This window comes from Pteronotus mesoamericanus, unplaced genomic scaffold, assembly GCF_021234165.1.
Source record: "Pteronotus mesoamericanus isolate MK-2021 breed Mesoamerican mustached bat unplaced genomic scaffold, CSHL_Meso_final scaffold_507, whole genome shotgun sequence".
NCBI lineage: Eukaryota > Metazoa > Chordata > Mammalia > Chiroptera > Mormoopidae > Pteronotus > Pteronotus mesoamericanus.
Genome location: NW_026555319.1, coordinates 2,686,644 through 2,705,981, shown reverse-complemented (window position 1 = coordinate 2,705,981; position 19,338 = coordinate 2,686,644). Strand labels below are relative to the sequence as shown.

General features: G+C 55.3%; 1 protein-coding gene across 1 annotated transcript in view; it reads left to right on the top strand.

The window, feature by feature from the left end:
• Positions 1-19,338, top strand: part of DNAH10 (dynein axonemal heavy chain 10) — a 98,105-nt gene that overhangs the window by 5,938 nt on the left and 72,829 nt on the right. The window contains exons 3-19 of the mRNA XM_054594013.1: positions 12-93; positions 389-497; positions 2,524-2,639; positions 2,868-3,084; positions 3,568-3,725; positions 4,374-4,604; positions 5,734-5,924; positions 6,752-6,950; positions 9,720-9,914; positions 11,823-11,993; positions 13,902-14,078; positions 14,859-14,984; positions 15,277-15,282; positions 15,695-15,861; positions 16,287-16,438; positions 18,162-18,326; positions 18,767-18,974. Coding sequence (XP_054449988.1) covers positions 12-93; positions 389-497; positions 2,524-2,639; positions 2,868-3,084; positions 3,568-3,725; positions 4,374-4,604; positions 5,734-5,924; positions 6,752-6,950; positions 9,720-9,914; positions 11,823-11,993; positions 13,902-14,078; positions 14,859-14,984; positions 15,277-15,282; positions 15,695-15,861; positions 16,287-16,438; positions 18,162-18,326; positions 18,767-18,974 — 2,670 coding nt within the window. The remainder of the gene's footprint in view (positions 1-11; positions 94-388; positions 498-2,523; positions 2,640-2,867; positions 3,085-3,567; positions 3,726-4,373; positions 4,605-5,733; positions 5,925-6,751; positions 6,951-9,719; positions 9,915-11,822; positions 11,994-13,901; positions 14,079-14,858; positions 14,985-15,276; positions 15,283-15,694; positions 15,862-16,286; positions 16,439-18,161; positions 18,327-18,766; positions 18,975-19,338) is intronic.

The following is a 19,338-nucleotide window of genomic DNA, read 5'->3' as shown; positions in this document are numbered from 1 at the left end:
CCCTTCCCTAGACGGATCCCCGGGGCGGAGCCGAAGCTGGGCTGTGCGTGGTTGGCCTGCCCGGTGCCAAATGAGGGTGCCCTGGGCTGCCTGGTGAGGGGGCCTGGCCCGCAGGGCTGAGTCGAGCTGGGTTGGTTGCGATTTGTAGCCTAGGGAAGCTCGGCCAGCGCAGCGTGTGTAAGTGTGGCTGGATCGGGGGGTTGACAGAGGTGACTGACTGGGTGCCTTTTAGCTCAAGCGGGGCCCGCCAGGGCCTGTGTGTAGCCGTGTCTGCGCTGCGGGGGAGCGACATCAGACCGTGGCGCTGAGGGGGCAGCTCAGGGAAATGTGCGGTGGTTTGGGTGGATGCATAATCTCAGTGTGATGGGTTTTTTCCCTCATGTTTCAGAAAATTGTTAAACACGTTGTGGAAAAGATGTATCTCCACGTGCTTTGCACTCCTGTTCCTGAGGGGTTTCTGGACCAGAATGTGGTATTCTTTCTGAGAAATACAAAAGGTATATTTTCAGTGTGTGTATGTGGTTGTGGGTGGGCCTGCGTGTATGTGTGATAGTCTGAATTTGTACACTTTCTGGAGAACATGACGTTTTATGAGTATAGTCCTCGTTTTTCATGGATTTCATTTTTGCCAATTTACCGACTAACTCAAATATCCTTGTAATGCCTAAATCAATACCTGTCATGCTGTGAAGGCCGTTCGAGGACATGTGCCAAGGGGGACGCAGGAGTCCTCCTGAGTGCACGTCCCCTGCTGGGGCGGACGGGACGAGGGCACGCGCTGCACATCCCAGAGCCCCGTCAGGGCTGGGAACGGGTGCCATGATGGCGCTCTGTCTAGGGCCATGGTGTTCACATTTCTGTGCTTTTTCTTGGTGATTTCACTGTTTGAAACGGCCCCAAGCATAGCGTTCAGGCACCGCCATGTTGCGTCCTGGAGCGCAGGGAGGCTGGGATGTGCCCGAGGGAGAAAACACGCGTGTTAGATAGGCTCCTTCAGTGGTGGGTGAGAGAGAGCGCTGTCGGTCGTGAGGTCAATGGTGAGGATTCGGTGATACATGTTAAATAACAGGGGTCTTCAGCTGAAACGTGAGCAAGCGAGGTTAGGGGCCCGAGGGCGACGAAGGTGGTGTGGCCAGAGGCTCACAGGAGCCTCACCCCGCATGTCTCCTGGGAACAGTGGCTCGAAAGCCACTGGCTCAGGTTCCTGGCGCTTCGCAGACCAGAGCTGCTGTGAATAACGAGAACGGACTGTACTGATCTGTTCTTAGTTCTGTTTATAACTGTTAGTTGGAGATTCAGTGTCGTGCCTGGGCCGAGGTGTCGCTGCGCGCCCGGCGTTCTTTCAGTGACTCCCCCACTGGCTCTTGTTCTCTGGCCTCTTCGAACCCCTGGGTCCCCCTCGTGCTGTAGCCGTTCAGGCCGACTCCCCATTCCCCCTGCCTGCCCTGCTCCCACTGTCTTCCGCTGTGGCCACCACCTCTCAACCCACGGAGGCTGTGCATAGCTGTTCTAGGACACACCCTAAATTTGGGGACGACTCTGGCGTTTCTTTTCCTTTTTCTGAGCTTTGATGGTGCTTTGGGTGAGGACCTCAGAGCCGAGCGCTGAGCTCCTGTGGCTCGTGCTTCCCCAGTGGACGTGCAGGGGGCGGGGTGTGCAGAGGCCTGGTGCCGCCGCCCCGCTGTGCTAGTCTCAGCCGGCGCCCTCCTGCCGGACCTAGGCCTCACAGCGCTCAGGCCTCGCGTGGGCGGGAGCCAGGGTCGGGGGTCGCCCCGGCTTTGTTCCTGCTCACCCGCCTCCTGCTTGTTTCTTTGCTGCTGTCTTTCACTGATGCAGGCTCTCTCTTCTTCACACTGGGTCTGACGCAGTTTCCCTTAAAATAAATTTAAGAAGCATTTGATACAAAGAAATGTGTTAAATATAGTGCACATCTCTGCAGATGTGGGGAAATAAGCAGTCTGAAGCTTGTGAAATCACTGATTCCTTTGGCAGACTTGTTGTGTTTCCATTTTGTTTCCCAGTGAGATTGGGGGACATGTGTTAGTGACCTTTGAATGTCTCCCATGCTGATTGATTTTTGGTCAGGTGAAGTAAATGCATATCCCATCGAATGTAGTCAGAAGGATGGACTGTTACCAAAAATATCTTTTAAAAAAACCCGTGACTCAAAAGGTACTTTGCCGATGAACTGGCGGGGGAGGGTGGGCACCGATGGGGAGGTTGAGACAGGCAAAGCAGGGAGCCCAGCAAGTGTTTTTAGGAAACCCCAGTTGTTTCTGTTCTCATCCGGCCTGAGACACTCCACCACCCCGGCTCATCTGGGTGGTTCTTGGGCGCTGCTTGGCCGACCCGGAACCACTGCGTGTCCGTGTATATTTCAGTTTCTTAGAGGCCAGGGGCTCCGTTTGACTAGAAATGGGCATGTATTCTGCGTCTGGGGCCGGAATGTTCCAGTGCACTTGGGAATGATGACTGTTTGCCACCTCCCCACTTGCCTTACCCTCTGAACCTGTCCCCTCTCAGAGGCGATCTTGGAAGCCAGCGACATGAAGGAAGCGATGGAGACTATGCCCGAAATGCTGGAGTACGGGGTCATCAACGCAAATGTGCTTCCTCTTCTGAAAGAGGTCATATGCCAGGTAAGGGTGGACGGAGGAGGACGTCTCGGCGCTTCTGAGATCAAGGCCATTGGAGTCGTTTGTCTTCCAAGGAGGCCATCGGCCACGCCGGCCTCCCAGGCACTACCGTGGGCAGTTGCTGCAGGCGCACCTCCTGCTATAGACACTCAGAGCCAGAGCTGGTCTGAGAGCCGGGGCCTGCCAGCGTGCTGTTGTGTGACGACTCGTGTGATAAACTTGGCATTTCAGGTGTTCTTGCCAGCTCTGTCCTTCAGTCAGTACAAGGATGCAGCCATGGGGTTCACGGCCGGAGAAACCCCCGGCCACTCGGAGCATGAGATGGAACCGCCTGCTCTGCCTGGCGAAGCGGTGGAATACCACAGCATTCAGTTAGTACGGGACGAATTTTTAATGAATGTCCAGAAATTTGCCAGTAGCATACAGAGAACAATGCAGCAGCTCGAAGGTAAGCTTTCGTTTTTCTCTTTAGTTACGCATGATGAATTTACTTGCAGAAGGCGAGTTTAGAGTCCAGGAGCCTTTTTGTTTTAATTTATGGTTATTCTTGTTTAGATCTTCTTTGTAGTACCTCAGTTTCCTCTAAGGTCATTGTATCTGATTTATCTTGGACTCTGTTTCGTGAAGGGGATTTTCTCAAATGTCTGTTGAGTTCTGGTTTGTTCAACTTTTAAACAAAAGTTACTAGATAGTAACTTCAGGAATATCTTAGTTAAAACATTTTGATTGAGGTTAACACTGGGACAATGATCCAGTTCTCTGGAATGTTTTGGTTTCATTCTAATAGATTGAAATATGGACAGATTAGGCAGGGGATCAGACCTTATCGTACTGATGTGTGGAGAGAAGAGCCAGCGGATTACCTTGAACATGATCATCCACAATCATTTTCCCCAAACTGGTGGATGGCTGAGCGCTTTTATTCTACTAGGTGAGATCAAGTTAGAAATGCCCAGCATCAGTGTGGAGGGCGAGGTGTCCGCGCTGGCGGCTGACCCGGAAACGGTGGAGACCCTGGAGCAGAGTGTGATCAGCTGGCTGGGTCAGATAACCGCGGCCATGGAGGGCCAGCTGAAGAAGACGCCGCAGGTAACTTGTGCGGGGCTTTCGAAGATCCCTGACACAGTCCGCCCCTGCCTGCCTGAGGAAGGGCCAGGAGTCTGCGATCTGTGTGGTCTAGCCTCTTTTCATACTGCTTTGTGACCTCCTTAAAAGATTGAAGTCAACATACCTAGAGACCCTTCTTGGGCTCTCTGATGTTGGTGTGCTACCAGGTTGCTTCCTGGGTTGATAAATATAATACTGTAGGTCAGTCTTGATGCTTGGGCTGCCGAAATGGGAAACCCAGCTCCGCTGGCTTAAAGAAGAAAAGGAACTTGCTAGCTTACTTAACCGGAGAGCCCAGGGGCATGCCGGCTTCAGGCACAGTTTGATCAAGACTCTGGCTGTGTCCTGGTGACTCTCCGTCCCCCCTCCTCTCTGGGGGGGCTTCCCCCTGAGGCTGGTTTCCTCCCTTGTCCAGAGAAAGGCAGAGTGTCTTCGTCTGGCACTCCCAGCCGAAGTCCTGGGCCTCACGCCAGTTAGACTGTCCTGGGTGAAGTGTCCATCCCCGAAGCCCTTGTCCAGATTGGCCCCTAGATGTGACATTTGGGAACAGAGAGCGAATGCTGGAGAAACAGCCCTGCTTGTCTGCTCCGCACTAACGGTGGCAGTTTGTGTGCTCCTGCCATCTCTCAGGGTAACGGCCCTCTGGCCGAGATTGAATTCTGGAGGGAAAGAAACGCAACTCTCAGCGCACTCTATGAGCAGGCCAAGCTTCCCGTGGTCAGAAAAGTCTTGGAGGTGATCAAGGAATCAGACTCCATGATCGTGGCCAACCTGCAGCCGGTCTTCACGGAGCTATTCAAGTTGCACATGGAGGCCTCGGACAACGTGCGGTTCCTCTCCACCGTGGAACGCCATTTCAAGGTGCTGAGCTGTGGAAGTCACCTCTGCGGGTTAGATCTCCTGTGCGGTTAATTTCCCTTTTAAGAAGGCAGCATTTTAAAGACTGTCGTAAGGGATGCGCAAAATAATACTCATTATTTTAGCCGCTTGTAAGCATACGGTCCAGTGGTACTGAATACACACCCAGCGCTGTGCACCTGTCATCACTGTCTATGTTTGAACCCATCCCAGTGCCGCCCGCACATGTGCTGTGCTTCCCAGGCAATAGCTGCTCCCCCCCGCCCAGCCCCCGCCTCCACGTGTCTCATCTCTGTGTTGCTGATTTGCCCGTTGCAGGGATTCCACAGACGCAGGATGAGGCGGTACTCGCCCTTCTGTGTCTGGCTTAGTTGGCTCCGTCCACATCATGTTTTCACGGTTCATCCCCAGGGGAGCCTGTGTCAGATTTCCTTCCTTGTGGAGGCTCGCAGTGGTCCCTTGTCTGGATGGAGCTCGTTTTGTTCAGTTGCCACCTGTTGGTGGCTGTGGGCCATTGCTCCCCGGTTGCCACGGCGAACAGTTCTGCTGGGACGGGGACACCCGGACGGCCTGTCTGAATCGCTGCTTTCAGTTCTCTGGATGTGTTCCCGGGGGAGGCCTGGGGGTCCTGTGGTCATTCTGGCAGACTGTCGGCACAGCGCCTCGCATTCCCACCGACAGCGCATGGGTGTGTTTCGCTTTGGGGAGTCTTTTCTTCTCTGAATGTGTTGTGCGCAGGTGCAGTACTCCAAGCCCAGGAATCTCTGTTCTTGTGCCAAGAATGAGGGCAGGCAAAGCCCTGCGTGTGCGCCTGCGGGGATGCGAAGGTCGCTGCAGGGTGGCGGCTTTGGCGCCTTTGCTGTGCCCTCGTTGACACGTGCGTGGGCTGTGTGCGCACACACTTTATAGGCCCTTCTGCACGTCGCTTTATGGGTTTTAACCATAAATCTCTGCACGACAGTCTGTACAGATCTTATCTTAAACGTCTTTGTTTGTTCAACACTTTCCCCCATAAGAAGTGCCTTTTGGGGGACTGAGAAGAGTGAAACTCCCTGCTCTATTACTGTACTGCTCTCTTCGGCCCCAGGGCTGAGGCCGCTTGCTCTGCCTTCTCCCGCCCTGTCTCCCTCAGAACCTCACGCACGGGTCTGGCTTTCCCGTTGTCCTGGAGACCATCCCGTCCATGATGAGCGCGCTGAGGATGGTGTGGATCATCTCCCGGCACTACAACAAGGACGAGAGGATGATCCCGCTCATGGAGCGCATCGCCTGGGAAATCGCCGAGCGAGTCTGCCGAGTGGTGAACCTGCGCACCCTGTTCAAGTGAGGAGGGCGATGGCACTCTTGCTTCCTCGAGAAGGCCTTGTGTGTGGCGTCCCTCACCCTGCGCATTTCCGAGGCTCGCCTGCGCTGTGGCAGGTGTCAGTGTCCTGTTCCTTTGACGGCTGAGCCGTAGCCCACTGTGTGGATGTTTGGTGATTTTATTTTACTCAGACCTCCCTCCTTAGTTATCCTTGGAGAGATCAAGGCACAGGGTGAGAAAATCTTCAGTTCTGACCCCAGATGCCGGCAGGAGGACCAGCCTCCTGATATCAAATGTTGAAGGAGACACACCTTTTTTCACTTTCTTTAAAAAAAAAAAAATTCTAACCCTGGCAGTGGGCAAGGAGCCCCCGGAATGGGGGTGGTGCCCCGTCTCAGCACGGGCAGAGCAGACCGCAGTCCTCAGCTCGTCCTGGCCCGAGCCTGGGTCGCTGGCCAGAGCTGGGTGCACCCACAAAATCTATGCATAGGTACCATGCATAGGTACCAAAATCTATGCAGGGGGCATAGGTACCAAAGTCTTGGTTTTGTCATGTTGCTTGGATGTTGCAACCCCTGGTGTTGCCGTCAGGCGAGCCGCAGCTTTGCCTTTGGGCGGGCAGCTGCTGCGAAGGGCGGCCTGCGCCAGGGCTTGGGATTCCTGTCGCATCCATGCAAATCATGGCGGAGCAGCCACTTGCCCGGGGAGCTTTCCCTGCAGAGGCCGTGAAGTGGGGAGGGCCTGCACCTCAGGGAGGATCCGCCCGTTGGAGCCCTGCTCCCCTGGGGACTTGGGCCTGCATCCGCCGCAAGTCTGTCTCCTCCCTTCACTGGGTCTCTGATCACAGGGAAAACCGAGCGAGTGCACAGCACAAAACCATGGAGGCCAAGAAGACCCTCATCACATGGAAAAAGGCCTATTTTGACACCAGGGCCAAGATCGAGGCTTCGGGGCGAGAAGCCCGGTGGGAGTTTGACCGGAAACGGCTGTTTGAGCGGACGGATTACATGGCCGGCATCTGCCAGGACCTCTCCAACGTTCTGCAGGTGGGGTGGCCAGAGTGCACTGGCCTGAACACGCGAAGGGGTTAGAGTTGCCGGAGGGAAAGCAGCCCGCCTTTTTTTTTTTTTTTTTTTTAAACATTTATACCCATTTATTTGGGACATGGCTTTGCCTGTAAACTCACAACTGATGAGGCACATTGTTGCAAGATCATGGGGTGGAGGAGGGAAGACCCCTAAGGATCCTCATGGAGGGCGGAGGGCATGTGCTTGTGACCGGAGGCGGCCTCCTCCTCTCTCCCGCCTCCTCGTTCCAGGCACCAGGAGCTGGGATTTCAAAATCCAGGCAGCCTCCTCACCCGGCACTTGTTAGCAGGCTTCTTTAAAAGCAGTGTCTTCAAAAATGAATCCCGTGTGGTGGTTTTTGGATCACACTGTGTCCACAGAACAATGCTCAGGGACTCAGTCTTGTTGAGAACAGGCTTCCCCGAGAGGCCCTGCAGAGCTGTGGCCCAGACCGAAGCCCAACACCAGGACACCCGGCCGGCCACGTCCCAGGGCCGCGGTCCCGGGAGAAACGCTGAGGGACCCAGGGGGACAGGGTCCCCGAGCTGGTCGGTGCAGGCGCTGAGGTCCTTGCACCTGAAAGTGTTAGCCCGGGTCTGTGCCGTCCAGTGCCACTGCTGTGGGAAGCAGTGGCAGCCACAGGTCATCGAAAACACACCACAAAGCGATCCCAAACGGAATCGCTTTGAATGGAGTTTTCTTCTTTAATGAAAAGAAAGGGTAATTATTTCTCAGCTGTTTTCAGCAAATGCCAAATTGGAAAACATCAGAGGGCACCCTGGCTAACCTGGCCGCACCAGCCCATTCTCCTGTTGGTGGCGGCCGTCGGACAGTGGGCCTCTCCGTGCCGGGAACAGCTGGGGGACGGGACATGCGGGGTGCACCTGAGTATCCAGCGCACGCAAGACCTGTGCGACTTTTCCTTCTGTGACATCCCCCCTTTCCCTTTTGGCTTCTCTCTGACCTCCAGTCACTCCTCAGTGACCTTTGCAAAATCCTCCTGTGTTTCCATTAACTATTGGGATTCCTCAAAGGCGGTCTGAGAGCTTTGCTCTCTGTTCTCCTTAAGCCTCGTCATCATCACCCATGGCTTCAGCCGCTGTGCGTCTGCTGGGCTTCCCCGCCCTCTGACCCTACTCTCTCCTGAAAGAATGTGCTCTGTGGCCCGCTGACGCCACGAGGATCCATCCACTCTTTGGCATGTTTACCGAGAATGCACAGTGTGCCAGGTGCTGCACCTGCTGCTCGAGACACGGCGGTGAGCGCACGCGAGGCTGGCCGCAGGGCCCGCTGCAGGCTAGGATGCGGCGGGAAATGCTGTTCAAGGCGTTGAAATACAAAGTTTTCCTTCTGACGTTTCTCAGTCTGCACAGCTTTTTTATTTGTTGGCTTGATTGTTGTGACTGTAGCAAAGTCAAGAAAGTGGAGAAATACTTAAAATAGCATGGATTTTACTGTTTACCTTTGTATTGTAGCATTGGGTTAAAATGCAAATATAAGGGCACTTAAGCCGTCTGTGGAATCACTGAAATGACATAGGCCCTGTTTTGCAGCTCGCATGAGCGTGTGCATCTCATTATTGCCAGGACAGTGAGGACGGTGGGGATAGTGGGGACACTGTCCTTTCTATGACCCAGTTGGTTTTGTTTCATTCAATGTGCGCAGTCCTACCAGCATTCTCTTCCTGCCACTTTCTGAGGAGGAGGAAGGACGGAAGAGGACGGAGTTGTGTGTTTTCCTGCTTCCGCGTTTCCTTCCACATCATCGTCTTCAGCGAAGAGGAGCTGGCGGACCCGGGGAAGGGACGGGGCCGGCAGCTATAGGGCGTGGGGTTCCCTGGCCAGGTCGGTTCTCAGGACGGTTCTCAGCCTGCCTTCTGCGCTGGCAGCCGGCTCTGCATTGAAGGGAGAGCGTGGTCTCTCCGAGCTGTCAGTGTCCCGCTTACTTGTTGCACATGTGACTCGCCTACCTGTCCTGACCCCCAGTCTCCCTGAAATCCCACCAGAATCCTGTGCTCACAGGCGGGACGCACCCGCTGTATGTGAATGGGGTGTGTAGGAGCAGGGAACCCCCAGGTGCTGCCTGTCCCTCCTGCGCCCGCGCACATCCTCCCTTCAGGCTCCACTCACAAAGCACAGGCTTAAAGGTACAATTACTAAGAATTTCAGGATGGAGATCACAGGTCCTTAAGCCCAGCCTTTCTGAGCCCACGCACCTGCTCGCGTCACATGCTGGCCCTGGCAGACGCGCGCCCGGCCTGTGGCTTTGTGGAGCCTGTAGAAGAGAAAGGGGGGGCCGGCAGTCACACAAACGCACGGCGATGGCGGCGGTGAGTCCTGTGAGCCGCCGAGGGCCTTGGGGATCGCTTCTGAAGGGTCAGCCGTGATGAAGTCATGTTTGACGACGCGCAGGGCCGGCCAGGCGCTGTGGGCGGCAAGTGCCGAGGTCCTGGGCAGAGGGGAACTGGACCTGTGAGAGGGCCGCTGGCCAGGGCGGGGAGGTGGGAAGGGGAGGGAGTGGGGGGCGAGCCTGCGCAGCCAGCGCGAGGAGCTGCGCCTGTGTCGGGGCGTCTGAGGCTTGTCCCCTCAGTAGCTGCGCTACTGCGCCCGCTGCCGGGCTCAGCCTGCGAGCGGGCTGCCGGCCGGATGTGACTGTTGTCCTCAGATGGATCTCGGCATGCGATCGTTTACAGCGAGGACATTCAGTGCAGAACCGAAGAGGTGACCTCCCTGTGTTCTGATTGGACAGGTGATGGAGGAGTTTTATAACATATTTGGTCCAGAACTCAAGGCGGTGACGGGGGACCCCAAGCGCATCGATGATGTCCTGTGCAGGGTGGACGGCCTGGTCACCCCTATGGAAACCCTGACATTCGACCCTTTCAGCATCAAGTCCTCGCAGTACTGGAAGTACGTGATGGATGACTTCAAGGTGGAAGTTCTGGCAAGTAACTGCTCTGTTGGTCTGATTTTGGATGTGGACGCCAGGTTTTCCCCGTTAAATTGGTCAGGTTATTTTGTTATGCTTAGAGTTTTTTTTTTTATTTTTTAAACCACAAAGATTAATACTTGCTTTTTTAAAAAAAAAAGTGGAAACAATACAGAAGAGGATAAGATAAAAGTGAACATTCCTCAGTCTCTTTGGTCCCCACCTCTGCTCCCCCAGATGAGTGGGTTCACATCGAGCTGGAGGCAGCGGCATCTCTGCAGCAGAGGACGGGAGTGTGGCTGGAGAGGACCAGGAGGGCAGAAGGGCGGGCCTTGATTCTGTGGGCGCAGGCGGGGGGCGGGGGGCCCTGGAGGCCGTTGACCAAGGCAGTGATGTAGTGGGAGTTGTGCTGGAGTGAGGCTTTTCGGGCCGCTGCCTCGGACTGTCAGTCATGCCGGGGGCGGAGGGGATAGGGTCGGGGGGCGGGGGTAGGGCTACTGGAGGCTCTGGCCTGAGGGGTGGGGGAGGCAGGGCCTGCCCGGGAGAACGGGGCTTCACTGCGTGAGGCCTGGGAGGTGGCCCGCTCTCAGCACCAGGTCATGAGTAATTGTTTTTTAATCCCAGGCAGTTCTTGGTTATAGAAACGGGTTCCTTTTAATTGTATCGAATTGTTCTCAGCTTCTCTTTCATGTTGTTTATTCTTAAATGGAACTTTTCATCAAAAGCTGCTTGCAGTACTAAAAGGCTCGTGATGAGGACGAGCAGCCCCAAGCCTAGCCCTCCAGTCCCCACTCTCCCTGACGTTTCTGCAGCCGGTGAAAGCGCTTGCCTGTGCGGTCATCTCCTCGTTAAACTCGACTGCTCCTTCCCCGCCGCCCCGCTTTGCCTCGCTGTCGTCCACCGTGGTTCTGTAGTCGCACCTGGTTAAGCGAGCCTCGAGCCTCGGGCGCTCACGTACTGCGCCTGAGCAAACGTTACTCCCTGTCCACTCAGGAGCCGCCCTGACCAGGTGGCCTGGCCTTTCCTGTCCCACCCTCACCTCCCTGGGGCTCATTTGCACTCACTCCCCTGTGTTTGTACCTTTGCACTGATACTGGTTTCCAGGTGCTGCAGCATCGCAGCCACACACCCGCCATGGGTGGGCGCCCTTTGTGGGAGCGCCTGCTCTTGCTCTCGGAGGCCCCGGAGCTGCCCGCCCCCCACACACAGTGGCCCTGAGGCTTCCCACCGCCTCTTGCCTCCGCCGGGTCCTGCGTTCAGGGGTTCATGGGACGTATGTTTTTTGAGTCTGTGTGAGCTCTGAAGCAACAGGTATAGAACTCAAGGTTGAAAATAACATTTCTTCAGAAATTTAAAGGCATTCATCATTGCCATCTCTCTTCCAGGGTCACTGGAAGTCTGATGTCATTCTGATTTAATTTTTCTAGCGTTAACCTCCCCCTTTATAAAGCAGGGGGTGCGGGTGTAAAGTGGGCCTGGCTGTGGGGGGAGGGCCCCTCCTCTCCCAGCGCCTCCAGAGCTCGGCCTCCCAGAGGTTTCCCTGGGGAGTGGACGGGACGCCTGTTGCCAGTGCGAGGTGTGACCTCCTGCCGCCTGTAGTTAGTCACTCCCTTTCGGAAAATCCCTGAACTACCGCCTCTGCTGTCGTGCCCTCTCCCATTTCTTTGTCTCTGTAGGTTAACACTTGAAAAACTTCCTTTTCCATCATTTTGAACTGGCTGAGGGGAGGGCAGAAGACCAGAGCTGCCATCTCCTGGTGTGAACCAGGCGCAGCCTCTACCCCGCCCCAGGGGACCCCCTCAGGGCGCCGACCGCTCTTTTGTCCCCGTCCCCGCCGGTTTTTTTTTTTTTTTTTTTTTTGCCATTTTGCTTTTGCAGGGTAATGACAGTGGAATGTCTTCTTCACTTTCTTTGTTTTGGCAGGTTATTGAGAAGGAAGCAAAAAATTTTATTGATGAATCTTTTAAGACACTTCGATCAGCTGAAGCAGCATTTGACATGCTTTTAAAGTTTAAGCATATTCGTTCACGGGATGCTATTAATCGACAAATGATGATGAAATTTAATGATATTCTTGCCCAGTATTGCAAAGAGGTAAACGAGAAATCTGTGGCTGCTGTCGCAGTAAAAATGCATTTGGCAAAATGTGAGCACTTGAATTCCACTATTGTCTGCCTTTTCCACCTAAACTCAGAGAAACGGTGCAGCTTTCCCACGTGTGTCACATAGTGCAGGTGACCAAAGCGACACGGGTTTGTTTCTTCAGCGGAGACATTTGGTGAGGATGAATCGAGTGTGACAGGGTGTGCCTCACACTAATGGGCCCTGCGTGAGCGAATCGTGGCAATGGTCACAGTGATGACAGTGGCGGTGGTAGCTAGCCACATGCAAAGATCATACATGTGTTTACATGTTCATTCAGAAAAATGTATCCAGTGCTCGCCTGTACCACGTGCAGTGTCAGGCAGAGAAAGAGTAAAACAAAAATTCTGCCTTTAAAGAAGTCAGTGTCCAGTGGGAGAATCAGACAAAAAATGCTTACTGTTTTATTCAGGATATAAAATGAGAATATGCGAGGTCATTAGATCGACATCAGACAGGGTAAAACAGAGGGGTGAAGTGGTCTGCTGCCGCATTAGCTTTCCATTGTGCTATTCATTGCAAATCACCGCACACTTAGGGACCGAAAACTACACCCATTTGTTACTTTACACTCAGGCCCAAAGGTCGGAAGATCGCCACCGTCTCACTGGTTACATCGAGATCGGTCAGCAGGGCTGCTTTCCTCTCCGGGGTATCCTGGGGGAGTTCATTTCCTGGTTTTTTTCTGGTTTCTGGAGATTCATGATCTCCTTCTATCTTCAAAGCCGGCAACCCCCGCCCCCGACCGCCCTGACCCTCTTCCTGCTTTAAGGGCCGTAAAGCACCCACACCCAGAGGACCGGCCCGGGCCTCTGTCTTCCAGGGTTCGGGGATTGGCAGCCTTCATTCTCTCCGCAGCCTCCATTCCCCTTCTCGCTTGATGCGGCATTTGTACAGTTCTGGGGATCAGGACCATTCCTGGGGGGCTATTAGTCTCCCCCCACCCCTAATTACCCAGATGAGAGTGAGGAAATGCTTCTTCTAAAATGCAGGCCCAGACCGTGCGGTCCAGCGATTCCCCTTCTGGGTATATGCCCAAAGGAACTGAAATCAGGGGCTCGAAGAGAGACCCGCACACCCATGTTCAGAGCGGGGTTATTCACAGCAGCTGAGGGGCAGAAACAACCCTGTGCCCGTCGATGGATGAGCAGATTAACAAAATGTGGGCCTTCCATAAAGTGGGGAACCGTTACTCAGCCTTAAAAGGGAAGGAAACCCTGACACCATCCACAACACGGGCGAGCCTTGAGGACATCATGCGAAGTGAAGTAAGCCAGGCCCAGAAGACCACTAGTCTGTGAGTCCGCTGGCATGAGGGTCCGCAGTGTCAGGTCTGTAGACAAAGCAGGGTGGCGGTCGCCAAGGCGGAGGCTGGGGTGTGAGTGATCGGTGGGCCCGGAACTTCGGGATCAGGGGCGAGCGACCCTGGGACAGACGCTGGTGGGAGTCGCGCCGCAACGGGAATGCGCTCAGTGCCCCGGAGCCGTATGGTTAAAATGGTGAACTTCATATTGGTTTCACCGCAGTTTGAAAATACATAATAAACAGTTATAAAATCTCAATGGCACGCCATGTACACGCATACACAATTCACATCTAGAACAGATTTCAGAATTTCTAGTAAGTCGGTTAAATGAATGTACAGTCTATAAGGCAATTTGGAACATTCCATGTATGAAACAAAAAAATTACAGCAAAATATAAGAAAACGTATGAAATGATAAGTAGTAAAAACACTATTTTAGACTATCTCTTGACATTCTAATGTTCATTGCTTTAAAGACACATATCTCCAGCTAAATGTTTCTTGGCTCAATGGCGATGCTTATTGCTCACAGAACACCTTGGATTGCTTTCCAGATCGACACCGTTAATAAAATCTTTGTTCAGAACCTCGACAACCCGCCGCTGTACAAGAACCACCCTCCGGTCGCCGGTGCAATCTACTGGGAGCGGTCCCTGTTCTTCCGGGTGAAGCACACCATCCTCAGGTTTCAGGAGGTCGAGGAGATGCTGGACAGTGACCGAGGACGCGAGGTGCGTTGCTTTGCTGGAACTGCCCCCGTTGTGCCTCACAGGCTCTGGAGAGGTGCCCGTGGGAGCAGCATCTCACTCCCAGCTCCCTGCCCGCCGCTGAGGCGGTCCTCCTGTGGTCCCTGGTTCAGGGCTCAGATTTAAAGCAGCCTTTTCATCCTCTTTCTTTGGCATCTCAGTACCTGTGACATCTTCCAGGTGGTAGGCAGGTAGGCTTCTCCCTGAACCTGATCTTCAGCCTCTCTGGAGGGTGACCGCCATCTATCTACCTAGTAATGCCGCCTGGCCCTCCCCAGCCGTGGGCTTTTGTAAGCTACGTCACAGGTGTTGACAAACCTCTCCTTTCAGAGTCCAGAGAGTAAATATATTAGGCATTTGCGTGTCAGACAGCCTGGATTGCAGCTCCTCGGCCCTGTAGGTAACAGGAAAACAAATAGGTGGGGCTGTGTTCCCCCAAGGCTTGTGTGGATGCTGGAACTTGAAACGTCATATAGTTTTCCTGTGCCACAAAGCATTGTCCTTTTTGATTTCCTCCTAATCGTGGGACAGCTGCCCTCAGCTCATGGGCTGCAGCAAGTGCAGCCCGCAGGCTGGGTCGACCGGTCTCAGCCTGTCAGCCTCGATCTCCAGCGCACCGTCTCCAGCAGACCCTCCACAAGTTGTGGGGTTCTGTCTGCTTCCTTCTGCAGAACGTGCTAGATAACTTTTTATTTTTATTTTTTTTTTTTTTGAGAGAGAGAGAGATTCAGGGACCAAATGATGATTGTTTGACTCCTTGGGTAGGTGAAGCAGAAGTACTTGGACGTGGGCAGGACGATGAAGGACTACGAAGACAGCAAGTACTGGCAGTGGCGCGAGGCGGCCGAGCAGCTGCTGCCGGTGCTCCTGAAGAAGAGCCTGCTCACGAAGGTGTGTCTTCGACGCCTCTCCAGGCACCGGGGCTGCCTGGGGCGTGGCCCTTTCCTGACACGAAGTCAGCAGGTGTTTCCAAAATCAAAGACCGGTCAGGAAACACACCAGAATCGGCAGCGGCTTCAGTCTAAGCCTGTTTCCCATTCATAAAAATGACAACTCACCGAGTGTTAGTTGAGCCACATAGGGAACAGCTGGCCATTGACTGTTTTTTACCTGTGGGAAAACGCCATTTCCTGTGGTTCCTCCTTGAGTGTTGCTTTGGGCCTGGCACGCAGCCAGCGCCGAGAGCGCAGTCCAGCTGTGAGGAGGGACGGCCTGGGCCTGCCGGTGTCTGTCTGCGGCTCTGGAGGAGGGGCCACAGGAGCGAGGGGGCCGGGCGGGCATGTGGGGGCCGGGCTGCTCCGGTCCTCTTGAAGGGGCTGCCGCTCCTGCCTGCCAGCCGCTCTCGCCGCGTGTCCTCACTTGCCCAGGTGTCCCAGGGGAGCCCACGTTGTGGGGTTTTACGTGCAATTGCCCAGCTTTCAAAGGTGGGCGGCTAAAAAATGTCACCAGGTTATATCCTCGCTGGCCCCGCTAGCTCCCCAGTCTTTTGGGGCCCCAGGGGACCTACATCGACCTCTGTCAAATCCCCGTGCAACTTGGGTGGTGTCGCTCGGAGGGGTCCTTGGCCCGCCTGCCCACACTGACGGAACATCCTTCCGCAGATCTGCGCCGACGAGGCCGGGAGCCCCGAGCGGGGTGTGGCTTTCGCCATCAATTTTCCGACTGCGCTCAGGGAGATTATTAGTGAGACCAAGTACCTGGAGCAGCTGGGATTTCCCGTTCCTGAGTTGGCAAGGAACGTCGCTCTCCAGGAGGACAAATTTCTTAGGTAAAAAGCTTCTCTTAAATCAACCAAAAGCTTTTTGATCTTGGGACACCCTTACAGTCGAAAAATTATTGAGAACTGTCCCCCTTCCCCAAAGCTTTAATTTTTGTGGATTTTGTAACTACCAATGTTTATCATTATAAATTAAAACTAAGAAATGCTTAAGATATGTATTTATTCATTTATCTAAAAATAACAATAATGAACCAGTCAAAACCAATGTTAACATAAAAAACATTTTTAATGAGCAGTAACCGAAAAAGGAGGTGAGTGGGAAGAGTGGCATCGCTTTGCCGTTGTGCGACTCTCGCGCCCCCGGTTCCGGGCTGGCGCCGGGCCTTTCGTAGCCTGGCCCTAAGGGGGGATGATCCAGCTGCTCGTGCGCTCCTGTGTCCTGCCCGTGTCACCGTCTGCCCTGGCCTGTGCAGGTACACAGAGGGGATTCAGCGCGTGCTGGACCACTACCACATGCTCGTGGGGATGCTGAGCGAGGCTGAGGTGCTGCTCCTCGACGACCATTCTCAGGAGCTGCTGCGCGTGTTCCGATCTGGGTACAAGCGCCTGAACTGGAACTCGCTAGGTAACGGGCTTCGTCTCTTACTGCCTCGTAGGCCCAGAGGCCACGTGGTTGCGCTGTGACTTCTGTGTGTGTGCATGCGGTTGACAGACACAATGGGAGCGTTGATCAAATACCCTCTGGGGACCTTAAACTTTACCTCAAGGCTCTGGTGGGCCGTGAGGATGAGGTGCGTGTCGTTTGGACGCTCCGCAGACCCCGAGATTTCTCCTCCAGAAATTAAGTGGCCTTTGCTTTTTTGTCTAAAATTAAAATTTTAATTTTCACGTGGTATGGGTTCACACGCAGTCGTAAGGATCAGTGCGGGGAGGCCCCGTGTCCCCTTCTCCCGGCCCCCGGACGCTGACTGCTCCCAGGCCACAGCCCAGATGTTGGCTCCAACGCAAATGCCGCCTCTGCTTTTAAAGTCACGCCCACTTCCCTCCCACCCCCGTCCTGTCTGCAACCCCTGGTGACCTCCAACCTGGTCTCCATTTCTGTATTCTGTCATTTCAAGAGTGTTCTATAACTTTCCGGGGTTGCCTTTCGTCACTCGGCATAATCCTCGGAGGTTTGTCTGAGTGTCCGTTACTGGACTGTGGAGACGCAAGCCCCTCGACTTCCAAGGCCACCTCTGATGTCACCACAGCAGGCGCGAGGGCACGGGGTCGGGGTGCCTCATCCGGCATCGTGGCGGGCAGTCTGGGCCCCCGCTGGCCCTCGGCGGCGTGGCTTAGGGTGAGGTCACAGTGCTGTCTGTGGAGTTTGGCTGGAGCAGAGCCACGAGTGTCTAAATCTCCTGACTTGCTAGAGCGTCCCTCTCCCGGCCCTTTGGCTGGAGAGAGCGGGCTTGTCTTGGGGCCTGTCTTCGCTACGTGCGTCCCTGGCCGTCGGCGTCGGTGGGTCGCCAGCTGCTTCAGCCCCAGGTCCGGGGGATAAGAGGGAAGAGAACGGCTGTCACCCTGGTCCCCGAGGTTGCAGCCGGCCCACCTCCCTCCCTGTCAGCCTTGCGCTTGCGCTGCAGGTGACATGCAGGCTTTGTTCAGCAGGAGGAGTAAGGAGAAGCCTGCCCTGCCCCTGCTCCTCGAGGTGACGTCCCCTTTCCTTTTGAAACAAACAAGGCACTTGCCTTCTCTTTTCCCTCCTCCGCTCCCTCATCTCTTGATCCATATTCCCCCTCCTTTCTCTGTCTCTTCCTTTCTCTCTTCCCTTCTCTTTTTTGTGGAGAAATGTGTGTTTGGACTGTGGGCCTCAGGCCTGAACCCCGGGCTGAAAGTCCGGCTCTGCTCACAGCCCTGAAGCCCTCGGAGGCCCAGGGTCCTCAGCTGTCAGTGGGCGTCGGCTTGGTGCCAGAGCTCAGGGTTGTCGGACGGGACCGACGACGTGAGAACGCAGCGAGGGCAGGCCGTGCGACCCCTCGTGCGCGCCTCCCCTGGTTGACTGTCCCTGGACCTGCTGTTTGCTTTTCTAAGTGGGGCAGGGCGGGGGCTTCCCGCTGCGCAGCACGGGGGACGGCGGTCAGGCCGCCTTTCCCCTCCCAGCGCTCTATGTGTGACTCTGAGCACAGGTCCCCGCCTCCCGCGGGTGCCCGTGGCCCTGCCACCGCGCAGACCCCAGGGGAGGGCGGGCAGGGCCCTTCCTGCGAGAGGGGTGCAGTCCGGGTCCACCTTACGGGGCCGGGGGCGGCCCGTGGAGGGAAGGGCCTGCAGGCCTAACACCTCTCTCTCTATTTCTCTTCCCCCCAAAGGTATTGCTGACTACATAACTCGGTGCAGACAGGCCATTGGGAAGTTCGAGTCCCTTGTCCATCAGATTCATAAGAATGCGGATGACATTTCTTCCAGGCTTACGCTAATAGAGTCCATAAATCTCTTCAAATATCCAGCACCCAAAAGTGCGGAAGAGCTCCCGGGTAGGGCCGCCTCTGTGGTTCTCTGGCTGGGGAGGAAATGGCAACCACCTCTTGGTTGTGACTGTGACCCCGTGTGTGCATTTGTTCCACGAATGAGACAGAACTGCTCCGAACGATGTCGCTCACGGGCCTGCGAGGGCCGCTGGTGGTTCTCGTGGGCTCCCACGTGCTCGTTCAGCCTGATGCTTTAAGCGGCCTTAGGCTTGTCAGCAAGGCGCTGGGGACCACTCAGCCGGCCGTTCAGGAAGGGCCGGCCGCTGGGTGCGGCGTGTGAGCGTCAGCATGGGGGTCCATCTGGACTTCTGGTGTTGACTTGCTTCCTGCCTCAGGCCAAGTTGAGAGGCTGCTTTTGTGCTTTCAAGATAAACATGATGTTTGGGTTGCTTTGTGAGTAAGTGTCCCTCCCTAGAAAGAGCCATGACAGGTGACTTCCTCTGCAGGCGTGAAGGAATTCTTTGAGCACATTGACCGGGAAAGGGCCAAAGACATGGACTACATGGTCAGGTGGTACCTCGCCATCGGGCCTCTGCTGACCAAGGTCGAGGGCCTCGTCGTCCACACCAACACGGGCAGGGCCCCCAGGCTGGCCTCCTACTACGCGCACTGGGAGAGGAGGCTGTACGAGGTCTTCACGCGGCTCATCCTGAAGTGAGTTTGCCCCGTTGCTGGTTCTGAAGACCCGCGCATGGGCTGAGATAGTTTACACAGGGGAGTCCTTAAAGGGACGTTGCAGGGACAGAGGAAAAGCCGGGGGGGACAGCAGTGCTGCTTTCCGGCTGAAGGTCGCTCACAGGATGGAGGGATGGTTTTCCTCTCAGCTCAAGTTCTTGTTAGGCCCTTTGCCGCCCGGAAAGGGGCCTCCCCGCCTCCGGCTGTCGGCAAGGCGTGCAGGAGCCCGTGCTTGCGGGGCCGCGGTGTGGGGCCGTCTCTCGGTGGCCGCGGTGTCCCGGGCGACTCTCATGCCGGCCTGGGGAGAGGCTGCTGTGTGGGTCCAGAGGCCCGTTCCCGCGTC